The following is a 23,791-nucleotide window of genomic DNA, read 5'->3' as shown; positions in this document are numbered from 1 at the left end:
ACGTAAAGACAAGGTGACGAAAAATCGCGGAGGTCGCGGAAACGCGGGGCGTGCCGAAACGCCGTGGAAAACGCAAAGTGTGGTAGATCCGCCCATTCGCAGCCGGAAGGACGCTCGAGCGCGCGCGCGCGTGCGCCTAGTTCCTGTGTATATTCTTTGCTGCGTTTCCGGTACACGACGGTACATACCTCTTTGCAATCCTCGCGGATGCGCAATCGTCCCATCGAGTACTCTTATTACTTAGACACTTGTCCAGTATGACGATCTCCATCCACGGTAGCTTGACTCGACCTGCGATTAATTTCACACATGCATTATCCTCTGTATGTAGTGGGACATTTCAGTATCTGTCTCTGTATACTCCACTGTCTCTCTTTCTCTCTATCTCTTATGGTTAAAACACTCATGTTAAAACGATCAAATAAATAACGATCCATAAATTATTCCACCCGCATGGTAGCGCTTAATGCTTACGTTTGCGTAATGTGTCTTGCGATGCTCCCGTTACGTGCACGAGTGTGTCACTGTGGCAATGTAGAGGATCTAGCTGGTACCTATCGATTATTAGTTGCTCGTCGATGCGTCGTCCGGTAATGCCTTTTATTCGACAGGTCCCCCAGCCCTCGACTCATTAGTCTCGACCTCGACTTATTAGTCGTCGGAGATTTTATCGCGACGACGGCGACGACTCGAGAGCCTCGCGAGAGGGAGAGATCGCCTACTCGAACGTAGACGAAGCCACTCGATTAGAAGTTGCACCACTTCACCGACAGAAAGGTCCCTCGACTTGTATTCAACTGGGAAATCATCGACGCCGAGAGTTGAACCGGACTCGAATCGTCCTCGAGCGAATTTCGTTGTTCGAATTACGCTCGCCAGGTCCGTCTCGAATCTCGTCGAGTTAAAAAATCCGCTCCGCGATCGGGACGCGTATAATACTTTTGCATCGCTTTTCTACGTCATGGATTCCCGAGTTCTGACCTTTCCGTCGCAGCGGCGTTCCCGGTGAATTATTTTCGGTTCGATTAATTTCGGAGAAGTACCCGACGTTCGAGGGAGGAAATTAGGGTGAGAACGTCCGATCGCGCCAGGACACCCCGGAGATTTGTTTCGTATCGGCGTTCGATAAATTCGTACGAACACCTGGCTGTAAAGTCCAATTAAAAACGTTTCCACTGCACTGATTCTGCGAATGAAATTTTCATTCCCTTGTGATCGAGTCCCGCAACAGGTGAACCTGTCGAAAGTTCTTCGATTGGAGGAACATCGCGCTCGCTGTCGCTTGTGTGGGGAAAAGTGACGTTTCGCGGACGGTGTTTAAAAATTACTCGCGCTATCGACTCCGAAATTTAGGTCACGCGTTTTCGGTCGCGCATTTATCTTTTATCTCTCTCTCTTTTTTTTTGGTTTTCTCTCGAGCCACCAGCGAGATTGATTCGAAAAGCTTAGAAGCTCGTCTTGCCCGTCTGCCGGTTCCCATGGAAATTCGAGGTTGGCTGATCAAAAGGGCTCCAAGCCGCTGGCGTGCATACCAGATCAAACTGGAGAGTGGATCTAAGTGCGGCTATCCGTGTACTTCGAAAAACAATTATCTTCCACAGAGAGGTTCATGAAACTCCGAGCTGCACGGATTTTAGCTGACCTCGAGCGAGTGTCGATATATCGTACCGCGTGGCTCTCGGGCATAGTGATAAGCAAGTGCAAGACCAAGACTACCATGGTGTTGATTTAATTCTTCATCTTGTACGCTCGAGTCTTGATTTTGGTCTTGGTTTCCTACTTTTTACAAGACCAAGACCCATTTTTCTCGTCGCTCGGGCGAAGAAGCATCTCTCGTAAACAAAAAAAAAACAATACGAAACACGTCGCAGGGCGCGATCGAATCGTCTCGTGCCATTTTCCACGACGTCAGCCAAAGTTACTCCGATTAAAAGCGGAAAAGAGAAAAGGGAAGGAAAGGGAATTGGATCGGGACTCGTCGTGGGAGTCCGAAATTCGAGCGTCGCAATCAGCGAAGCGTTCGCCACGTTTCGTGGAGGGTCTCGGAGTTGGCAATTTTTGAAGGCGCTTATTATTTGACAATGTGGCTCCTCCCGACCCGAAAGGGCAACCTTTCATCCCGGAACCTCGGAGAAGGTTTTCTGGTGCACACGGTCGAACAATCTGTTACAACCTCCGCGGAAACGTGTCGTTCGCACTGTCTTATTGGAAAGTTCGCGGCAGGCCGGGTCCGATGCCAACCAGTTTATGAAAACCATACATCTTGCAGCTACCGACAGCTCGGAGTTTTCCCCGAGACGCGTTACTCCCGGTTATTTCATATATGGGCACTCCTCCTTTTGTTTAGGGCCATTTCAAAGTGAAAATCTGACCCAAATCCGGAATCGATGCGACGCCGCATGTCGGGCAGACATATAAAACCCCTTTTTGGGTTTCCTTTCCCGGTCCATGGGTGTTCCCGAAGGCGCATATCGCTCCTACCCCAAAATGACTCCGAGATGACACCAAGATGACTCCAGGACGTCACGGCAGGTAACGCGAAAACGAAATAAATGTCCCGGCCCTCGGTACGCTCGTATTCGAGGGCGAGGACGTAAAGTCGCGGACAGCGGGGAAGTACTCTCTCCTTGCCCAGAAGTTGAAGCGCCATTTGCGGACCGCATCTGCAGAGATGGCATAATTTTTCGAGCGTGTTCAAGTCCCCGGCTGGGAGCCGCCGCGAGTCGGGTATCATTATCATCGTGTCATGGACACCTCCTCCGGCTAGGGTCCGGGAGTACACGGGCCGAAACGTCAAAATCGAAACCCAAGCTACAGTCGAGGATAATCAGCCGAATTACGTCCTCCTCTAGCCTCTGCGAAACCAAAGACGCCGGGAAAATCGATCGCCGAGAGGATAAGCCGTGAACGAGGCGTCGATTAATGGCTACTCGTTTTTCAAGCCCTTCCAAGGAGAGGCTGCGATTGCCCCTGGCAATTTTCCGAGCCCTCGAAGACCAAACGACGAAGACCACTGGTCGATCTCCCGGCATTGGAAACGATTCCTAGATCTCGAGGAAGAATTTCGGAGGAAACTGCGCTGAAGCTGTTGGAACGCCATTTTGGTACCTGCGGAACAGCCCTCGATTCGCCGACAATGAAGTCCCCGGATACAATAAGAGGACGTAACAATGTCAAGGCGACCGAGTTATATCCGTATGCAGGGGTATTACGAAAGGAGAAAAAAAATAAGGACGATTATATCCCGGGAATGGAGTTCCCTGGCAGGGGAAGGCTGGAAGGAGGAGGGAGGATTTGGAGGACGATTTGTTGCTGATTAGTTTAGAGTCTCGATTCGGGGTGAAGTCTGGACAAGAAATGTATCTCTGACAGGAAGTCGGCGAGATTTTCAAGCCTCGATCGGAGGTGTGGACCTAATAAGCGGAGTCTCGCGTTTCGCCGGTCCGAGAGCTTAGAACGGTTGACAGACATCCACTCGTTAACCTCGGAGAGAGAAAGCGTTACAAAGGCCGGTAATGAGAGATGCTGGAAGTCTCCCGTGTGTAATTACGACCTGAATTCTTATTACTCGACACGTTCCCTACAGGCCTGTCTGCGCTTTTTGATATCCACACAAGCCAGCCGTGACTGCACCAGAGAAATGTGTTTCAAGTGCACAATAATTGCACGTACCGTGCACATCCGTGGCGGAACCTTTAAGACCCTCGTGCCGTAAGGTGGCTCTCTCGTTTCGAGGAAACGAAGAACTCGGCCGAGATGTGCCATTACGTTCCTTGTTCGTTTCGGATTCCCGCAATCGACTCCTTAATTGCCCGAGTGGAGGGATCGCGATTCCACCGGAGAGGATTTACTCCCCTTGGAAACTGACGAAACCGCTTATTTCCGTAATTTCGCAATTTTCGGCAGCCACGTCGATACCCCTCCGAGGAAAACGAAACCGAAGAGAGGCCAGGTCGAATCGGAAACCCGCAAGGATGGGGCTCTCCTTCGGAACCAAAATGGCGGAACGGAAACAGGAGCCTTAATTGATGTGAAAAATGAACGCCTCGTCGGTCGGGAACAATTTATTACGGAAAGTAATACCGCCGCTCGCAGTTTCCGGTTACTTTGAAAATCTCCATGGCGGATCCTGGGAATATCCTCGAACCGCACGAATCGCTCGTCAACGGCAGGTGCGACCAAATATCTTGGCATGAAAAATACAGGAGTATATTCCGTGGAAGTAACGTGGCGACGCCTAAACGTCGTTTCCCTCGTCGATGCATTATTCCCTGACCAGGTCGGTCGCAGGTCGGCCCTCGACATCCGCTGCTGCAAACTGCAAGAGTTGGCCGGGTCACGGCAGATGCGCGCAAAATCCTCGAAAATCAACTCCGCGATCAAATAGAGAATGGGGTTTTCGGACACGGATTGTTTCAACCCAGTTCCGAATCGCGTCGCTTTGGCGGAGTCGCGTATCGTCCCTGGAGCCACTTTTGACCCCGAAATTTGACGTAACTTTATTATTGGATAAAATACGGCCGTATGGTCGACCGCCTTGGGGAGTATGGTCTGCGGATGTACAAATTTGGAATATTACCTAGCCGTTTTGCGGTAATTCGCCGCGCACTCCGCCGGGGGTCCTTTCGGATCCTCGAGCGCCTCCGAGGAGCCGCAGGATCCGTTTCAGGGACGCGTCTTGCAACGCAGTGAATGCGGATACGTCGCCGCAGAGGATTCCGGAGTAACCGCCGTTTTCGGATACTCTAAAGCCTCGAAAGAAAGAGGAAAAGCAAGGTGCTTTCAATTTGGCGTAGTACGGGGCGCACCATTCAATATGTACTTCCACTCGGGCGCGCCAGACGGCCGAAAGGTCTCTAATTTATTAAAAAGTGACGTCGGATTCAATGCAAGCCGCAAACCGAACGCTCTGAATTTCCCCATTTTCGTTTGGAAATGACCGCCATTTTTGATAACTCGAGAACCCTCGAGGGAACAGGGAAGGCTTTCAACGAGAATCATTGAGTGTTTCTCAGGGAAGTGCATCCAATTCCTCGGATGTGACACTCCTGACAAAGGAACGCATTTCGAATTTTCCCCCCGCGATTCGGTTTTCTTCCTCGAAAATGTGGCGGTTAATTTTCTCGTATCTCCATTAGCTCGCGTCAGCGGTTCGTACGGTTCCAATCGATTCCGCTGGTTTCCGCGAATTTATAAAATTTCATGACCCGGAATGTTTGCAAACAACCCGAACGAATTGATTGCTCCTAATTCGGCCCAATTTACGTAGTATCGTTTATTCGGCATAATCAAGGTTAAACCGTGTGGATAAATAATTGCGCAAGCGTCAGCTCCTTGTTATGGCCTATCGAAGGGTAGCCCGTCGGTAGCTACCCGGCTTTTCACCGATTCGGTTTGCCGCGGATGTTTTGCGGGTCGAAACCAAATGGCCAAGCTATCTATTTACCCGTAATGAGCTTTTCGATTTTCCGTCAGAGTGCCATCAGGAAAAGATAATAAAACGCCCTTTTTACCCTCGCGTTGCGGCACTTCCGCTACGTTACCTATTCGCCACGGGCAACGACCTCGATGCGGTTCAAATCACCAACGACCTATTTTCACAGTTTCGCTTTATAATAAACGAGGATTTGTCAATCTTAACGCGTATAATCAGCTGCCACCGTTTCGTTACATAAATAGCTTCGCCCTTTTCTCATACTCGTTTACACGTAAAACTTACAATTCATCAATAATCATTTTGTTATCTTCCAAGTAATTTGGAAGGCCAAGATTCATAAGTCTCTCCACCTTCTAAACCCTTCACGGAAAGATTTCCTTATTCGGGGAAGACGGAGGGAGAAACATCACGTTCGAAATCCTTAAATCCTCGCAAGACCGGCGCTCAGACCGAGCAAGAAGGTTCTCTTAAAAAATAAATGTCGGCAGGATGTCATACGAACCAACATCTAATGTCAGAAGACGGAACGAGAGCGAAAGCCGCCAAAAGACCGAGAGCTTCTAAAATGTCGTCCTCGAGAGGCGCGGAGTGCTCCACGACGTTTCGATCCCATTGATAAACCGAGGAACGACAACATCTCCGAGTGGCTTAACTCTTCGGAAAGAGACCGAAGGCCTCTCGCCAGAAGGTCGATTCTTAAATCCGGTTACATCGAGGACTCCTGCGACGGTTTGTTCCAGAGATTCGCGCGTCCACAAGATGGCGGCGCCGAGACCGTACGAAGTATCCGTCCATCCAGGTAAATTAATTTCCTCGGCGAAAGTCGGGGTCGGGCGGTAAGCCCTCGGCGCGAACGAGGAATCTTCTCGGGAAAGATAAATAATGCACGATACCGTAGGTCGCGACTTCCTGGTTAACTCTTTTGAGGAAGGAATTACGGCTCCTCCAGGTGGCTTAGCTCTTTCGAAGAGGGATGCCGGCCGGGCCGAAAGGCGTCATTCCTGAGACTCATAAATCCGTGTAAGCGTCTGGTTTCACGCTCAGAGTGGCGGGTATCGATCTGAAGCGTGACTTCTTTGACGGGCACAATAACGGGCAGAGGATGCCTCGTTAAGCTTTAACGTCGACGCTGTGAAGTTCACGCCGCGGACGAAAGTGAAGATACCTGCCGGTAATAAGAGTACCACGGGGCGGCGGTCGGATCTTGGCAAAACACAGAGGCAGGGGCAGGGTCTTTGGAAAATTTCGAGTCATTACGACGTTAATAATCGTAACAAGGTGGTATCGAGCGAGAGCGCAGTCGCGCGAGAAGCCCGAAAAGGCGGAAGAGCGAGCGAGCGGTTTGGGGATGAAACTCGTTTTAGGGAGAAAATCGACTCGCGGCTCGATTTCCGGTCAGTGGAATAACGGTTTATCCGGAGAAAAGGAGATGCCGTTCCACCCTTGTCGCGGCCCTCGCGGAATCAAGGCGGGGGCGAAATCGAGACGTCTCGGGAGGTCCTTTCGGAAGTTAAGGGACGCTTCTTGGGGAGTGCCCGTTAATTCCGGCGGCTCTCCTGACGGGTTCTCGAAGGGGTGCGTTCCAGCCTTGGGTTCATTTATCGGATGACTCGAGTTTAGAAAGAAACGTTCGACCGGGCTCGAAGGCACCGCCGGGCGTTATCGCGTTACCGCCCACTGCGTCGTTATTGCGATTCCGCCAAGCGAAGGCTGCATCCCCGGCCAGGAAGTAAATACGTGCACTGGCTGGCCCGCGAAATCGGGTCACTCTTTGAGAGATCGCGACTTCAAAGACGAGAGACACCGGTCGGCGTTCACGCTCGGTGAGGAAACGCGGAGTCCCGTTCCGGGAACGACGAGGTTCCCGATCGGTGCATTCCGTGCTCCTGCCCTCGAAGCCTTTTCACCCTAAGCCCCGAGATTAAATTTGCATCGAATTTCCCGAGACCGAGTTTCCGATTTCGAATGCCCGGGCTTTGTTTTATAAGATCTCGGGGAAGCGCCTCGATCGCTCCGAGAACGATGTCTCTCCCTCCTCCCGGGCGCGGCCCCAGAAATCGGAAAATCAGGAAATCTGCAAATCCGGAATATAAACCCAGACACCGATTATTACCGCCACGTCGACTGCTCGTGGAACGCGTGCAATCAGCGACCCGCTTCAACCCCTTCTACCGGGTTCCTTCCTACCGGGAGCTCCCTTCGGGTTCAGCGCGGACCTCTCTTTCTATCGAATCACTTTTCTCCACTGTGCCCGAATTATTCGCGCGTTCATGGAATTTACTTAATTAAGGCGCGCGATGTTACGACCGCGGATGCCCTTAATGATTTCCCGAGACAAAGCTCACCACTTTTCTGGAATATTTAATCCCCAGTCGCCGATTTTTCTCCCGACCCCTGGGCGCGCCTTTTGTCTCGCCCCGGGAACAACGTAGCGGCTTATTTCGCTTAATTAATTAACGTGATTCAAGTCCGATATTCCGTTCGCTCCCCGTAAGCTCCCGGCTAGCTGGAATCAAGCCGGAAAGCGTTATTTACTCAAACTGCGCGATAGGGTCGAATTTCGAGCTGGATTTTGCGATAATTACGTAAATATCGGTAACAACACTTTATCGCTTTATCTATTCCAGCCCGAAATTTGGTACAGCGACGGACACCTTCGCGGCCGACGTCGTGACCGTTTTTTATCGATTTCTCGGGTTAAAATTAATATATAAGTACAGGATTCGTTGTGACGGTACGTACGTTTTAGTACACGGATTTCGAACAGGTGCCAGGACGACCGAGGTTCAAACTCGAGGAAAAGCAGTGACTATTGTAAACCTAATATTTATTTTCTTCGTCACATCGATTGCATGGTATGGATGTAGAAGAATTGCACGCATCGTAGAGCATGATTCTTTGAGGGTAGATGTAGATTTCGACGTCACTTGCATGGATGTACGAGAGGTATCTCCGACGTTGTCGTCGCACCCGTCGACGTGTGTCAAATATATGCCTTTTCCTAAAATTTCAGGACGAGAAGAACCAGCTACTGATCACCAACCTCTGGCTGAAATTGGTGAGTTCCTTGTTGGTCGAAAATTGCCGGAATCGAGAGGACCCGCGAGGGAAATACTTTTAGTGGGGGCGACACGGCCGGAATACGAGAAGCGTTATTGGAGCAATCGGCAAAGTAATATTTCGTTTTATGAGGAACAGGCCCTCCGCTTGGAAACGCTTCTCGGTGCTCATTTCCAAAGGCTTAAGCCTCATCAAACTCTGCAAGAACAGCTATCCAATGACCTAAATTCGAGTAGAACGATTGCACCGAGTGGAGTTTGCCCTATTGATATATCGACTTTGAAACAACTATCGAGCCGGTCTCTCTTTCCAGATCGCGGGCGTTTCGAAAGCTTCGTTATATTTTGCCGAACGAATCGTCCCTTAATTATCCTTGCTTATACAGATGAGACCGGCACTCATTATTTCCCAGGCTGAATGCAACTCAGCAAGCCCGAGTAATTGCGAGGCCGAATCAAGGGGAAAACAAAGATCGATTTCGAACCGACCGGTCGCGTATCACAAAGCGGTTATCGATTGCCGCGCGCGACATTTTTATTACTTAATCGCGCCCCGACCGAAGGAATAAAAAAAAAACAATCGGGTATAGAATTCAGAATGGACGCGTTCGCCCAAATTCTTTTTCGATAGCGTAAATACGCGTTTTCAACCACCTCACGAGACCTTTATATCAATTGCGCCACGCGAATATTCCCTCGATTATCTTTCCTCGTGGTCGAGACCGGCACTTATTATTTTCCTGGCTGTGTGCGAGTCAGCAAGTCCGAATAATTGCAGGGCCGAGTCGGGATGTAAAGAAAGGGGCGACTTCGAGCGGTTCACTTATCGCAAAGCGCTAATCGACTATCGATCGCACAGTTTTCATTATTAAATTAGTATCCGCGCAGGCTGCGATATCGAAAGTTCTCTTGAAAACGTAGCTTGGTCGGATTATCGCTACCGTGATCCAGAAAGAGGGAAGAAGTACTTTTTAACTCGAGGCTCGGGGAGATTAAGTAATTCTCGAAACGATAGTTTTTCAATGTCTGACGAGTAAAGGGAAAGGAAAGCCGAGAGCGTTAACTAGGCTAGTCAAATATTTCCGATCTACGTAATTGTTCCATGCAGTGCGACAAATCTCGCGCTAACTTTAAACGAAAACTCCCGCGAGTACTTTCTTGTAATGATGAATGTTTATTTGCGTACATGGAACAGTGAACTGTGCGACAATGTTTGTATATTACGACCCGAGCGAAAGAGTTCGCGTTGAAACTAATGGCTAGTCGCGTCGGTGTCGGAGAAAGTTCTTTTTTTTTTGTCGGATAAACAAATTCTGCCTTGGCGATAAAAATCTCAGGATAAGGAGGCCTCGGAGAAAGTTTTCAAAGGGCGGAGTTTTGGAAGGGTCTCCGAGGATAGGTTGAGAGCAAAAACGGGCTGCATTTTGCAACGCAGTCGATTGCTTGCAAAGAAACGTAGAAAGGGAAGTTAATGCAGTGAAGGAGGTGTAGATAGGGACTGCAAAATGGACTCCTGGAGAAGTACTTCTGAGAAGGAACTCTCAAAAGGACCAAAGGAATATGAGGACAAATTTCCTCTTATCGAGTACATGCCGAAATTAAAAAAGCGAGGCTTAAGCGCTAAAGAAATAAATTGTCCTTCTCGGAAGGTTTGGAAAAGTCTGCCACTTGATGGTTTCCATATGAGTCAAGAGCCACAGAAGGGCGCTCTTCAAAAAGAGACCTCTAAAACATCGAAAAAGGGAGACGAGCGCCTTGACCACGAGGGTTCTATGGCGATTCTCTACCCTTGGCTAAGAGGTTATGATGGCGCGAAGGGTCGCGCGGTTTGAGCGTAGGTACGCTCGTACCGTTAACGTAGTCGAATTGATTTGTTAACTAATCTAAATCTAATTCTAAATTAACGCTATGGCATTGGATCAATCAAGGACGATCTAGTAATTGCCATAATAGGAGACCCTTCGCCTCTCGGATAAGGCTTAACTCTGTACCAGCGTCTTCGAGGGCGAGATAAATAACGGAAGGAGGCCTCCCGATTCCTGGCTTTCAGATATAATCGCGCGGTATTATTTCATAATACGGGCGACGATGTTGCTCGTATCGATGCATCGCTACCCGGGATTATGGAACATTATGTCAATTAATGCCACGCGATTGCGCCACGGGTACGTGCATGACACTCATTACGCGGTCATTTCGCGTGACCTTGAATATTTGCCTTTACTCTCTCCTCTGTGCAGTAATCGCATAGTGCGATCACTTCCAGAGATCGTGCCATCCTTTCACGGTCGAAATAATGTGAGAATTTGACGACCGTCGATTCAATCAATTTTTACCGATTTCTCGGCTGGTCGAATTGGCCTCTAGTAACTTTAACGACGATTTAGTCGATCGTGGAGATTAAAAAATAAACTCTGGATTAATCGTTTCAGGAATGGAACGACGTCAACATGCGGTGGAACACTTCGGAGTACGGTGGAGTGAGAGATCTAAGGATTCCACCTCATAGACTATGGAAACCCGACGTTCTCATGTACAATAGGTAAGTTAGGGGTAGTTAATTTAAACAAATGTGGCCAGGGGTCGAGGGCAACGTAGACCGAAGTTACCCCGGTGTTTGCGGAGTCGATTTAACTCTTTAGTTACGAGGCGCCATTAAAGTGGCTTCGGACTTACTGGCGTTTTTTTACGAAGCGCAACTAAAGTGGCTTCCATCTGACGCGGTTTTTTACGAAACGCCATTATAGTTGCCCCCTTTATTCCTATGTATTCAAGGCGACGGATGAATATCGTGTTCATGTAAAATATTTGCACTTCGCGGGCCAGCTATCCGTGCAGACGGTACAGCTCCACGTCCGACTCCGCAGTAGTTAAAGGGTTAAAATGGATGATACGAGACTTCCATGAATGGAACCGAGGTTCGGTATCTCTTCTTCCCTTAAAATTTCTACTTTGGCACTTAGCCCATTTTGGATTTAGGGGCCACAGTCGAGCGGAGCTGAACTTCGCCCCAGATTCGTGTTCCAATAATCTGACTGGAGCTTGATGAGCACCGCCGAGCTCGCAAATTTCTGACTGTTTACGTCGCATTACAGGGCTGCAGGGTTTGATAAACGATAGGTCTCGGCTAATCGCTGATCGAAACTCACGGCTTGGAAGCTTTTATTTGAACGAGCTGAAAGGCGGCTGCAAGAATCGCGAGAGCCGAAGAGCGGGCTGGAAATGGCGTCGTTCCTTGCTTCTTGGGCGACCCTTTTTGATTCAGTATTTAAACAAGCCGAGAGAGAAGCGGAACGTTCGAAATAGTTGAAATCGGTGCACGGTTTCCGCCCGTCGAAAACGTAGCGATCTTCGGCATCGAGAACGATGCCGAAGAGTGGCCGTAATGGCGGCGAGTGTGAAAGAATTCGCGCGAGAATCGACCCCCTCTTTCATTTTTCTCTCGTCCTCATTCTTCGCCGGAGTTTTTCATTCTTCTTCCGGCTTAAAAGTATACATTCGAGGCTGCCCAGAAATTCCTCCTTGCAGCTCGCTATCTCGCTTGCAACATCGAATGACGCTCGCGTCTTTTCGCTTAATCTGAACTACCACTTCGAATTCAAATATACCAAAATTAAAATATCCCTACGCTCGATTCGAACATAAATTCCTATTTATTGGCAAAGAAACTTGTACGTCTCTCGTCGGATTCTGCGACTTTTTTCAACCTCTCGTTTAACGTCTAAGGAGGAATATCAACCACCTCAGGTATTTACTCTCGTAGGAGCTCGCGCGAAGATCGGTTTTTCCTTTCGTTCTTTTATCGTCCTCCTTCCTCGGCTGAGTTTTTCTGCTCTTTCTTTCGGCTCAGGGGCACAATTTAGAGGTCTCTAGAATTTTTCTAAGGAAAAATTTACCCCGCTATTTTGCTCGGGGGACCTCGCGAAGTTGCCCGGAATCCAATAGGGTCGACGCCTGCGTTTTTAGGAACCACCGGTGTTGAGTTCCTGGTAACTTAACCCGAGTAACCTAAATCGAGATAAGAGAGAACTAATATCGCGATTGATTTTCACTCGTCCCGGGAAACGTGATAGATGTTTTAACGTCTACAACGGTAAGACCGAAACAATCCGCATTAGTATCGGCTCTCGCAGTTCCTCGTTTGTTCGGTGCTCGATCGGCCTGGTCTCTCGTCGGAGTTGTTCGCGATTCTCAGCTTAGGAACACAATCTGGCAGACGCCAAAGTTCCCCTAGGAGTTCCTCCGTGGTTCCTCCTTGACACTTAGAAAGTTGGAATAATTCTCGCGTTTTCTCTGGACGTAGCCCCGAGAGTCTTTCCGAAATCTAACCGCGCTCCATGGCTGCACCTAGGGGAAATGGAGGATCCCGCTCACGTTTCGGGAATTTATATATACGAACACGTAAGAAAGTAAGGATTGCACTCGCAGCTGTTGGGGGAGCGTTACGTCGTCCTGGGAGGGACGTGGCTCGACCTTTTCTTCCGATAATTTTCGATGGAACGTTCAAAAAATAATCTAGACTCCTGTACTCCATATCTAACGACAGTTACATGACTCCTCGAATTTGGAAAGTGCCGGCCGGCGAGAACTCGCGAATAGAATTGGCGAAGAATATTTACATCGCCATTTGCGGTCCTTGGAAGTTCGAAGGACGAAACAGCTGGTCAGCTGTTCCCTTTTTTCGGAGGGAGCGCCTTCTGTCTAGGACCTTCTTTTTCGCGAAAAGCTTTCGGACGGTTCTCCGGAAGCGGAACAATATTTTGAGCGCATGCAGCCGTGTCGCCGACTTTTTCTTTACTTTTATCTTTCGGCTTCTATTTAAGTCCGCGCTTCCGCGAGGAAAGCTGACGGCTTGATTCTATGAAACTTGTCTGAACTGTCGGAAAAAGTATAACCATATATTCCCCGGCGTAGGAGTCTCTAATTTGCGGATCTCGTTCGCGAAAAGGGTTAAGCGATGTAAAAAATTCAGAGGGAAGGCAAAAAAGTGATTTAGAAACGTCAAAAGTATCGTCGACTGTGGAGAGGGCGATTTCATGGCTATTGGCACCTGAGACAAAGCAGATAGAGCCTCCTTTGGTAGGTTCATGAGCATCCCTTTATTATACCGACGGCCCCGACGGGACCCTAAGAAAGCTCCTCGAAAGACTCTTTAACCCTTTGAGGGCGGGAGATTTGAGCTCACTGCAATGAGCACCGGAAAAAGCCATCTTCCGCCTCCACAGGGTTAACGAACGTGTTTCCGTCGGTGTTATTTTAATTACACCGACCGCGGATGTACTCTCATCCTTCTTAGGGTGCGATCGCTGAATCTTCCAATTTTTCCATTTCCTTGCGATCGATCGTTTTCCCAGACGTTAGGGCGCCGGAATTTCTCAATTTCTTTCCCCACGAATCCGAGGACGGATCGATATTCGCGAGAGAAATTATGTGTCCGTGGACGCACAATATCCTGAATTATTAATCCCTGGACAACGAGACAGCAAACTATCGCCCTTGGCTCGGTGCTCCGTTATTAAGCTTCCGGCAACATTAAACTAATTGTAAATTTGTTTGCGCCGAATAGGTAAACCTCGAGTTCGCCTCGGTGCACTTTCCTTATTAGTCATGTGCGATACAGAAAACTTGCTGCATGCCGCAGCCAACAATTTGTCTTGCCAGTAGATGTCCTTTGGCGTCTAGGGAAATCTGATAATGAGTTCTCTCGGTAAAACTTACACATACTCACGATGGTGGAGTACGGTGTCACTTATAAAAAGTACCTTTTCGCAGCGTCGCGATGTTCGGTTACGCCCGACCTCCTCGCAAGGCAGTTCGACGATTCCCGGGCAAATATCTCCGCAGCCTACTTGCATTTTAATTATGCATCTCTCGCACCTGGCGCGCACTGATTTCTTAATGGGACCGGGATAAAAAATTCGTGAATATTTACTCGAAGGGCGGGGCGCGGATTTAATGGATGCGTGTTCCAATTTATTCCCCCCCGTGATTTCCGGGGAAGGGTTCGTCGGATTTCGTCGTTCTTCCGTCGCATTTCGGGGGTCCGACTGCGGAGGGCTTAATCCTCAGGAAATTGGCGTGTTTCGCGGGTGGGGTCCCGGTTTCCTTCCGGTCGAGATTGCATTTTGCTTCCGGTGGCGAAGTGCATCTGGCGCTGGTCGGAGGGAACGCTTTATCTCGCTACTGGATTTCCTTTGGCGTTCGGGGTCATCCGGTAACGAGTTCCGTACACATGCGGCGAGATCACGAGAGACTTCTGCGGCCCCTGACTTCGGTAATTTTACCGCACAAATATCCGCAGTGTAGTTTCGGTTCAATTATGCAACCGGTGTCTCGGAAGCGCGCTGCGACGCCGGACAACATTGCCAGAGTGCAGAGCACAGAGGCACAAGAAGCACATTATGCCCCGGCCAGCTATGCCCGAACCTATGGATAAGTAGTCGTCAGCTTTGCGGCCGTAATTACCGGGAAATGAGGATCGCGTCCGGGGTCGAAAAAACGATAAACCTACCCCGTTAAAAACGATCCCGCTAATTCCCATGGATTTAGAACGACTTTTTCCCTGATTTTCGCCTGGCCGTCCCCTCGTCCGACGCGTATCTTTCCCATTTTTTAACCGACACGACGCGTAACTCCGCACCTCGCAGCAACGCAGCCGATGTATAGGTACGCGTAACACGGTGCAGTCGGTGAACCGAGACGCAGTGGTCCATCCAAAAAACACTCGACGCGATAGGTGCCCGTAAAATATGGTGGCACGTGGGGCAAGCGTTTCTTTGTGCAGGTTGGGCCAGCAAAATATCGATTTCCGGGAGCAATCTTTTTTCCCGGCGAGAGGGAGAAGTTCGGCCCGGAGGCGTAAACGACGGGCCGTAAACGAGAACCGATTTCGGGTCACCGGTGACCATAACGGGGATCCGATTAATATGGCATAAATATTATTCGAGGGAAGTCAACGGATAATGCACGACAAGATGAGTTTACATTGGCCGGGCGAGGGGGGGTCGACTGCATAGGAGGCTTGGGCCGACGCCAAAGGTAATATGCATTAGCTATCCCGTATTTGAAATTCAAGCCAAAGCAGATTAAATTCGTGTTTGTCGATAGGTACGTAATGAACGCTCTTACATTCGAGCTTTCGCGAGAGCTCGAGCGTGCACGATGCTCAGACGCCGGGACGAGCCGCCCTCGGCGAGCTTGCGGCTCCACTCCCATCTTTGATGTCGGCTCCTCTTTATTTATTAAACTTACCCCCGCCACCGGGAATCGACCTTCTTTCGCCCCCTTATTAATTAGGAGCCCCCTTTGATGCCCCCTATTATTTAAAGAAACGGTAACGATACGCGGCACGTGGCGATACGTTCGAGAAATTAAACGGGGCGGCTTACTTGCCGTGCAGTTTGACGAGTACGGGAGTGCACCCACCGTTATTATTTTCCTTCGGCTAGGGGTAGATAATAGTAGTACTTTTACGTTTTTATGGACACACCCGAGACCCGTTTACGAGACTCCTGTTGCTACCGTGGAATACCTCGATATAACGTCGTCGTCTCCGGTGAGAAAGCTCGATGCATTCGGTGGATTTCCAACTCCCGCGGAATATGTCTCCGGTATTTGGCCCTTTCGATTATACTTGTCTTTCCGATCGATCCGATTCCCAGTCGATGACTAATTAAAATGTGTGGACTGTCCCGAAACGCGTCGCCATGAACAGTTGAAGCTTCACTCGGGGGGCAACCATGACAACGAAAAGCAAATAGGTGCGAAGCAAGTATCGAGTTATCATAACGTTAAAGCGACGTTTTACCGGATATCGAGCAAACACGCCGCATTGTATTGTATGCTTTTTCAATACCATCGCTGGAAAATGAGCGGATGAGACGGAATTAACGAGGCTGCGATTGTCGCGTTTCGATGATGGATTAAATGATTAACAAAAGTGGAACTCTCCCGCACTTCATTGACGGGATAATTTCAACTTTCGCCTGGCGGCGGAACGTTTTAAACAACCGTTCCGATACTGCCGGGATAACGTCGTGGTTTTACCCGAAAAGGGGGATTAAAACAAAAGGACGACCTCCGTGATCACTAATTTAACCTCTTAGGGGTGTGCGCTGGAAATCCCGACAAAAAGGGAGGTTCGCGTTTCCGGTTAACAATCGTATAAGTTTGGGGGACTCTCCGGAACTTCGGCGACGTGGGTTTCCTCGTCGCCATCCGTCTTCCGTAATTCCCCGACCGTGTATCGAGTCGGGGGAGAAGTTGTCGGAATTTCTTCCATTAGGTCCAAGAATCACGCCGCCCTCGCGGCGAGATTCGGCCCGGAAGTGCCGGAAGCATCCGGTCTGAAGTCGAGATCCGTCGTCCGAGAGTCGTCATCGACGTAGAGTGGCGAACTGGCAAGTGGCCGCGAGTTCGAGGAGCAAACGTCCGAGCTTATAAATTATGTAATCAGCTTATCGTTCGTCTCACAGGTTGGCCGAAGTTGGCGCATCGTCGAATATTTATCAGGAAGCGGGCCGGTTTCGGCATAAATCCGATCCCTGTCCGGTCGCTCGCAGCCTGCGCGAGCTCATCTCCCTGTAAAAAGGAGCGAAAATCGCGGAAGGGGATGTGCCGGGGAGGGAAGGGATCGAAGTGGAGGGGAGGACAGGGCGCAAGGGCGCCTTCAAAAAGAATGAAATAACCGATTGGGTTGTGGCCAACTGGCCGGGCTCCAACCAATCCTTGGTGCCCCTGGATGCGGACCGTATTATGTATACCGCTCGTCTTATATTCCTGCCGGAGAGGCATCCCGACGCTTCCTATTTAGAATGATATTTCGCCGGATAGGAGACGCGTATCGAGACCGATGAGATAAAGCGGAGATAGGCGGTCCCGAGGAGCGCTTTTTGCCGACTTTCCTGCCTTCCTCCGCCCCGAAAAGTGACGGAAGAGCGCCGGAAAGAAGTTGCGCGGGCTACTTTTCTCTTTCTCCCCTCTTTGCGCCCAATCGAGTTCTCCAGGTGTCTCGTTCTCGAAGTTGGCCTCGGAGTCGCCCGATACATCCTCCCTCGGGAGACGGTGAAATAGTGCCAAACGCCACGGGATGAACGGATGAAAATCTATTTCGACGCGACCGGCCGAAATGGCCGCCCGGACCCGATGGAGATCTTCCTGTTCGAGGATGGAGATCTCGAACGGACAAACCTACGGAGTTTTCCATCGAAGTAAGTGGCTGCAGGAGCGAGGCAGCTGTGTAACTTCTCGCGAAAGTTCGGGCTACATCCACTGAAACCTTCGAGGAGGAGTTAATTAAACTCCTTAATTAAAGACAATACTTTCACGGGAGGACGCGCTCCAGTCGGACGCGAGAGTCTGTTCTTATACTTTCGTTCCGTTCGGTCTGGGTTTCCGCATATCGCGCATTTTGATTTCGCTCAAAGCGCGGGGAAAATCGGCGAATTGACGTCACCTTCGACGCCCCGACGTTGCTCACTGGTTTAACGCATTAACCGCGGCCATTGTTCGACCCCGGGGAGATCGATTAAAGCAGAATAGGAAATGGGTTAATGGAGGAGTTTTCGACGAAATTAGTGAAAGTTGAGGGAAAATATTCCCGAGCACGCCGGTCGTATTTAACGTGGACTTTGATTACGCTTATATATCTCTTCTGTAGTTTCCTGATTTCATTCGCGGTCTATATATATTGACATGCATAGGTATTCGAATTAATCGATGCGACTTAATTCGCCGCCCGAGTGGGAGAGTTGCCTCGAAGGGCGGTAACTTCACTTTCCCCGCTGGCGGCGGATGTATTAAGCTCGTTTCTCGGTAATTTTCGCCTTTCCCTTAAGCCGCGTGGTTGAGGTCAAGAGAGAAACAGGGAGAGGGAGAGTACCGGTGAATAATCTTTTAATTACTTTTCTTTTTAATTTACAGCGCGGACGAGGGATTCGACGGCACGTACCCGACGAACGTCGTCGTTAAAAACAACGGAACCTGCTTGTACGTACCTCCCGGAATATTCAAGAGTACCTGCAAGATCGACATCACCTGGTTCCCCTTTGACGATCAGCGATGCGAGATGAAGTTCGGCTCCTGGACCTACGACGGATTCCAAGTAAGGATCGATCGATCGGGACGCCGATCAGGAAAATAGAGCGACGATCGAAGGACGCGCGGATAACTTCTGGGGATTCCGATATCTCGAGTGGCCGCCCAAAGGAGCCCTTCCGGTTTATTATCTTGGATAAATTGAACGGAGCATTAAGATTCCCCGACTGACCCGACCTCGATGCTAGAACGGGCGGGTCGTTACTTCCGGTGACGATTGTCCACGCCTGGGAATAGTAAAACGAGTCCCAAAGCTCTCATTAAACCCTGGTCGATCAATCGATCGAATTCCCGGGCAAAGTCGGAGAAGTCGAACGTTCTGGGTCGGTGTCGAGGAACCCGAAAAGGCCCTCGGGTCCGGCGACTTCTCCAGAGAAAACGGAAGAAGTGGTCAGTCCTGGAAGGAATGTAGGCCAAGTGCCCTAACGCGAGGAGGTGTTTGTCGGAGCCCCGGGATCGGGAACTCGGAAGTGAGCAATTGTCCGGGAAAATGTATTCGACGTCGCGCGGACCCGCCGGAATTTTCTAATCGGAGTAATTCCGGATTACGGGGCTGTTACTTCCCCGGGATTATTAGGCGCGGTCTGGCATGGTAATCGCGGATTTCCGGCATTCGGGAACGCCCGGGTTGTAATCCTTGGAGTAACCATCGAATTCAATTCTTACGCCGCTCGAGCTCGCGAGACCAAGAATTTACGGGATGGGCTAAGTCGGTGGCTATTAGGGTCTCGCGTAATTCCGATTTACCGTTTGTTATTGCGATCCTCGCGGCACATCGCGGTCTCGCCGCGCACCTACTAATTATAATCCGGCGTCGTTGTTTCCATTATATCGTCGAGTTTGGCATCGAAAAGGCGGTCCAGCGAATCGCTCCGCTGCGTTTCCTCCCGTTTTGGGCAAGCAGTCGCGGGTCGAGTGACCCGGCATCGATCGGCCCTGCTCGGCGAAGCCACCTTCGAAGTTCCTTAATAATAAGTAATTAGTAATCAGGTCGCGCGGCGGGATTCGCGCGCACCTCGAGTTCCTGTCGCGTCCGCACGAGCGCACGGACGCCGGCTTGCGGGTGCGGTGCATCCTCCGCGCGATGCATATTGGTCTCGTGGGCGGGGTGTATTGCATTGAGTGGGCGGTTCCGCATTCCTTCCGGTTTCAGGTCATGCTTTCGAATTCCGTAGCGAGTTCTTCCAATTCCGCGCATGATTTTGCCCTCGGCCCTCGGCCCTAGCGCGTGCGGTATTCCGCCTAACGACGGCTTTCATTTTTCCTCGCCGACTCGTGGCCGTCTACGTGCTGGCTCGAGCCTTGTGGCTCACCTTGCCAGGATTCTTGCGGTTGACACGGGCTATCGCCGCGAAATATCGTAATGGGACTTGCTATCCGTTCCTTCGGACGTTCCATTTTATTCCCCCGAGGTCGAACCACGGGTTCTTTTTTTCCTCTGTTAAGGGCAGCTGGAAAATAAATCCCTTAAGGTGATACGGAAATGGCGTTCGAGGGGCCTTGTTTATGGAACTCTCCTCCGGGCCGCGTGTACCGAATCGTTCGAAACTTTCGCCACCCAAAAAAAATCCATCCATGGGATTTCACTTTGATTTGTTTATCATTAAATTTGAACCCTTTGCACTCGAAGCCTTTTTCGTCTGAACGAACCAGCAACTCGAAACGATTTTCCGCATACTTGGTGAATTTCATCCAGCTAACTTAAAATGATTTCAGATACAAATTAACGTATAAAACTGTTATATTTTAATGTTTTATGTACCCCTACATGTGAGAAAAGAAAATTTGTTAAATATTAAGGACTGTATCGATGCTTTGTATGGTATTTTGTAAAACAATCGCCAAGATGCATCCTTGGCTTGTCGGGACAATTATTGCAGTAACATGTTGTTTTTGATGTCTTTCGCCGGGCTTATTTCGTTGAGAGCAAACCTTGCAATCCTTCTTAACTCCTATTAGAATGACATGTAGCTTTCCATTCGATCGAATTTTGTCGAAATTAGAGGTCGAAGTAGAAGCTCGATCACGAGTCTTGAGTGGGATTTTGTTTTTTCTTTTATTAGACATTGCAACTTCTTCTTATTTGTTAGGATCGTCCCAGTTAAATGGCAAGGGGTATCATTCTACCCTTCGTCAAATTGTACAAACACATATATACCTCTGTGTCGATCGGGTTTCCGCATCAAACGAAATGGTGACCGAGAGTCACCTTTCGAGTTGTCGCATCGGACAAAGTGGTAACTGACAAGGAAGGTATCCCAGGTCGATCTCTCCGATTTGATTTCTTTTATAATATGTTATAGTAGACTAAAAACTAAGCGACACGTATTTTTTTGATCTGCCATTAAACACTTTAAGGGGGTGAAACCACCATCCAAAGTAAGGCATGTCAAGGGGCGATTTGGCAGTTTCACCCACAAGAACATAATATTTTTTAACCAATCCACCTGGAAAAGCTTTCTCACAACGAGAAATGAAGAATATATTTTTCTCAATTAAAAAAAAAAATTAAGGGGTGAGCCACTCCTCACAGGCCTTACTTTGGATGGTGGGTTCACCCCCTTAAAGTGTTTAATGGCAGATAAAAAAAGATACGTGTCGCTGAGTTTTTAGTCTACTATAACATATTATAAAAGAAATAAAATCGTAGAGATCGACCTGGGATACCTTCCTTGTGAGAGTCTCCTCTCGAGTGTAAAGGGTTAAATGAAAATGATATTTAACGGGTGGTGGGACCTTCGTTAGAGCCTCCGTATTCTCGTGGAAAAATGTTCGAACGATTTGGTACACCTAGTTCGGAGAAACGGTTAACCCCACAAATGCAGATTTCGTATCACCTTAAGATCGAGAAAATGGAATTTCAGATGGAAATTAGGAAAATTGGTTACGGTGTCGCGTCAAGAATAGTCGGCTGGCGGCGAGTGACCTTGTTTTTTTGGGGTTTTGGGTCGGGTATGGTACAGGCTTAAAAGGAATTTGGTAAAAGAAATTTCGGGCGTAGTCAACAGGCCTACCGGAACACGTAGGTCGTGAAAACTGGGTAGCCTGGCTTCGTTATTCCTTTTCGCTCTTATACAGGGCTGCAAGTTCCCCTCTCGCTTACTCGAAGCTTACTTGGAGTAAGCTAAGGAAGAGTACGCCTTCCCGTACAGAGCCCTTAAGAGCGACAAAGACGGCAGAGTGGAGCTCCCCAGTTTTCACGACCTACTCGCTCCGCGAGGCCTGTTTATTCAGACATACGTTTGAATTCTTGGATAGCGAGCTAATTCGGTTTTATCCCTCACTCGCCCCGATAGTGGTAAGAGAACGAAGAGAATTAAGTTGTACGCCATCTTCGCGGATTGTTATATACCTTTTTTCGTACTTGTAGTTGAATCTCCAGCTGCAAGATGAGGCCGGTGGCGACATAAGTAGCTTCATCACTAACGGAGAATGGGATCTCCTAGGTATGTCTAAATAATGATCTCAGATTTATTCGGAATTCATCGTTAATCGTTAAGAATGGAGGTTCATGTAGATATTGTTATTTCAGGAGTACCAGGAAAAAGGAACGAGATTTACTACAACTGCTGTCCGGAGCCGTACATAGATATCACTTTCGTGGTTATCATAAGAAGAAGGACCTTGTACTATTTCTTCAATTTGATCGTGCCCTGCGTCTTGATCGCCAGTATGGCGGTTTTAGGCTTTACTCTGCCGCCTGATTCTGGCGAGAAACTTTCCCTCGGTGAGTCGATAAGTTACGACAAATGTAGGCGGCTTAACGAATCATGATTCTCTTTGCAGGGGTAACGATTCTTCTTTCTCTCACCGTGTTCTTAAACATGGTTGCCGAGACAATGCCGGCGACATCGGATGCTGTGCCATTACTAGGTAAAGTGATAACGGAACCTAAATAAATAATGAATTGAATGAAAACCCATGAAACGCCTATTTCGACGTATTCCGATCGATTCGAATCTTTCTTCAGTGACGGTAAATGAAACGATCGCTTTGATTCTAGGAACTTACTTCAACTGCATCATGTTCATGGTCGCCAGTAGCGTGGTCAGCACTATTCTTATTTTAAACTACCACCACCGCAATCCTGACACTCACGAGATGTCCGAATGGGTAATTTCAGTAAATAGCGTAAACGAGAGCCGCGTCTCGAATGAACATTACTTGTATTTATTACTTAACGCCTGTGTCCATTTCGTTAACAGGTCAGGGTCGTGTTCTTATATTGGCTGCCCTGCATGCTGCGGATGTCCAGACCATCCGACAAGGAGGACAAGGAGGGACCGAAATCCCAGAAGCCATCTCCTATAACCGGTAAATTAATCTTGCATCCTGTCTTATTTCGCAAACGCAAGTACGAGGCATGCTAAGAAAATCGCAAAACTCGACGAGATCGTAAGATGGCGACCAGGGGACGCTTCGAGCCAAAGACGTTCCGGTGGAATCGCCTGTCGTCTTCCCTGGAGGGTGGCTCGTCCTCGGAATTAGGACTTGACCCGATCTCGGAATAACCTCCTTATCCACTAACAGGTACTGGAAAGGCATACGACTTGGAACTCCACCAGAGGAGTAGCAAGTCGCTGCTGGCCAACGTGTTGGACCTGGAGGACAACGCGTTAGCGTCGCACAACAACCTGTTGAACAACGTCTACAGCACCCCGAGTTCTCACCATCACGCGATGGGCCACGGCCACAGCCACATACACACGACGCCGCATCATCACCATACCCACGCGACGTCGACGCCGCATCATCAGCACCCGACCGCGTTGCCGCACTCCTCCTACCCGGGGCATCAGATCAGCCACACCCCGCATCATCATCAGCACCCGCAAGACTCGGGGGCCCCGCAAATCGAAACCATCCTGCAGAGCGCGTGCTTCTGTGCGCGCTACGAGCTCATATTGATACTGAAGGAGATCAAGGTAACTCGTGACATCCATCGGCTCGAGTCAGCCAGTCCCTAGGGTGGCGGACGAACGTCGAAGCTGCACGTACGTGCCGATCGATTCGAAATGCGTCGCGAGAAATCCAGGGGAGAGCGGAGTCAAGAGACGGTCGTGCCGAAAATCCGGCACGGAACCGTGGGTACAGGAAAATCGAAAGCCCGGATTTCTTGGGACGGTTCGGGCCGATGGTCTTCCGACGAGCGCGCATGGGTGGAGGGTGCACGCGCATCGGCTTCGTGGAGGGGATGCGG

At 49.4% G+C, this 23,791-nt stretch overlaps 1 protein-coding gene across 3 annotated transcripts in view; it reads left to right on the top strand.

The window, feature by feature from the left end:
• LOC105698447 (neuronal acetylcholine receptor subunit alpha-7) overlaps nt 1–23,791 on the top strand; it is a 49,601-nt gene that overhangs the window by 18,218 nt on the left and 7,592 nt on the right. For 2 of the 3 annotated variants that reach the window (XM_012422717.1, XM_012422718.1), the window contains 9 exons: nt 8,451–8,495; nt 10,929–11,038; nt 18,418–18,598; nt 21,962–22,037; nt 22,124–22,318; nt 22,378–22,464; nt 22,595–22,704; nt 22,797–22,905; nt 23,122–23,516. In XM_012422717.1, the coding sequence (XP_012278140.1) occupies nt 8,451–8,495; nt 10,929–11,038; nt 18,418–18,598; nt 21,962–22,037; nt 22,124–22,318; nt 22,378–22,464; nt 22,595–22,704; nt 22,797–22,905; nt 23,122–23,516 (1,308 nt within the window). Of the gene's footprint in view, nt 1–5,925; nt 6,237–8,450; nt 8,496–10,928; nt 11,039–18,417; nt 18,599–21,961; nt 22,038–22,123; nt 22,319–22,377; nt 22,465–22,594; nt 22,705–22,796; nt 22,906–23,121; nt 23,517–23,791 lie in introns of all 3 variants that reach the window. The other variant, XM_012422719.1, reaches the window with a different exon arrangement.

This window comes from Orussus abietinus, unplaced genomic scaffold (genome assembly GCF_000612105.2).
Source record: "Orussus abietinus isolate OABI.00-Male unplaced genomic scaffold, Oabi_2.0 scaffold62, whole genome shotgun sequence".
NCBI classification, from domain to species: domain Eukaryota; kingdom Metazoa; phylum Arthropoda; class Insecta; order Hymenoptera; family Orussidae; genus Orussus; species Orussus abietinus.
The sequence above is the reverse complement of the archived record's forward strand: the minus strand, read 5'-3'. Positions and strand labels throughout refer to the sequence as shown.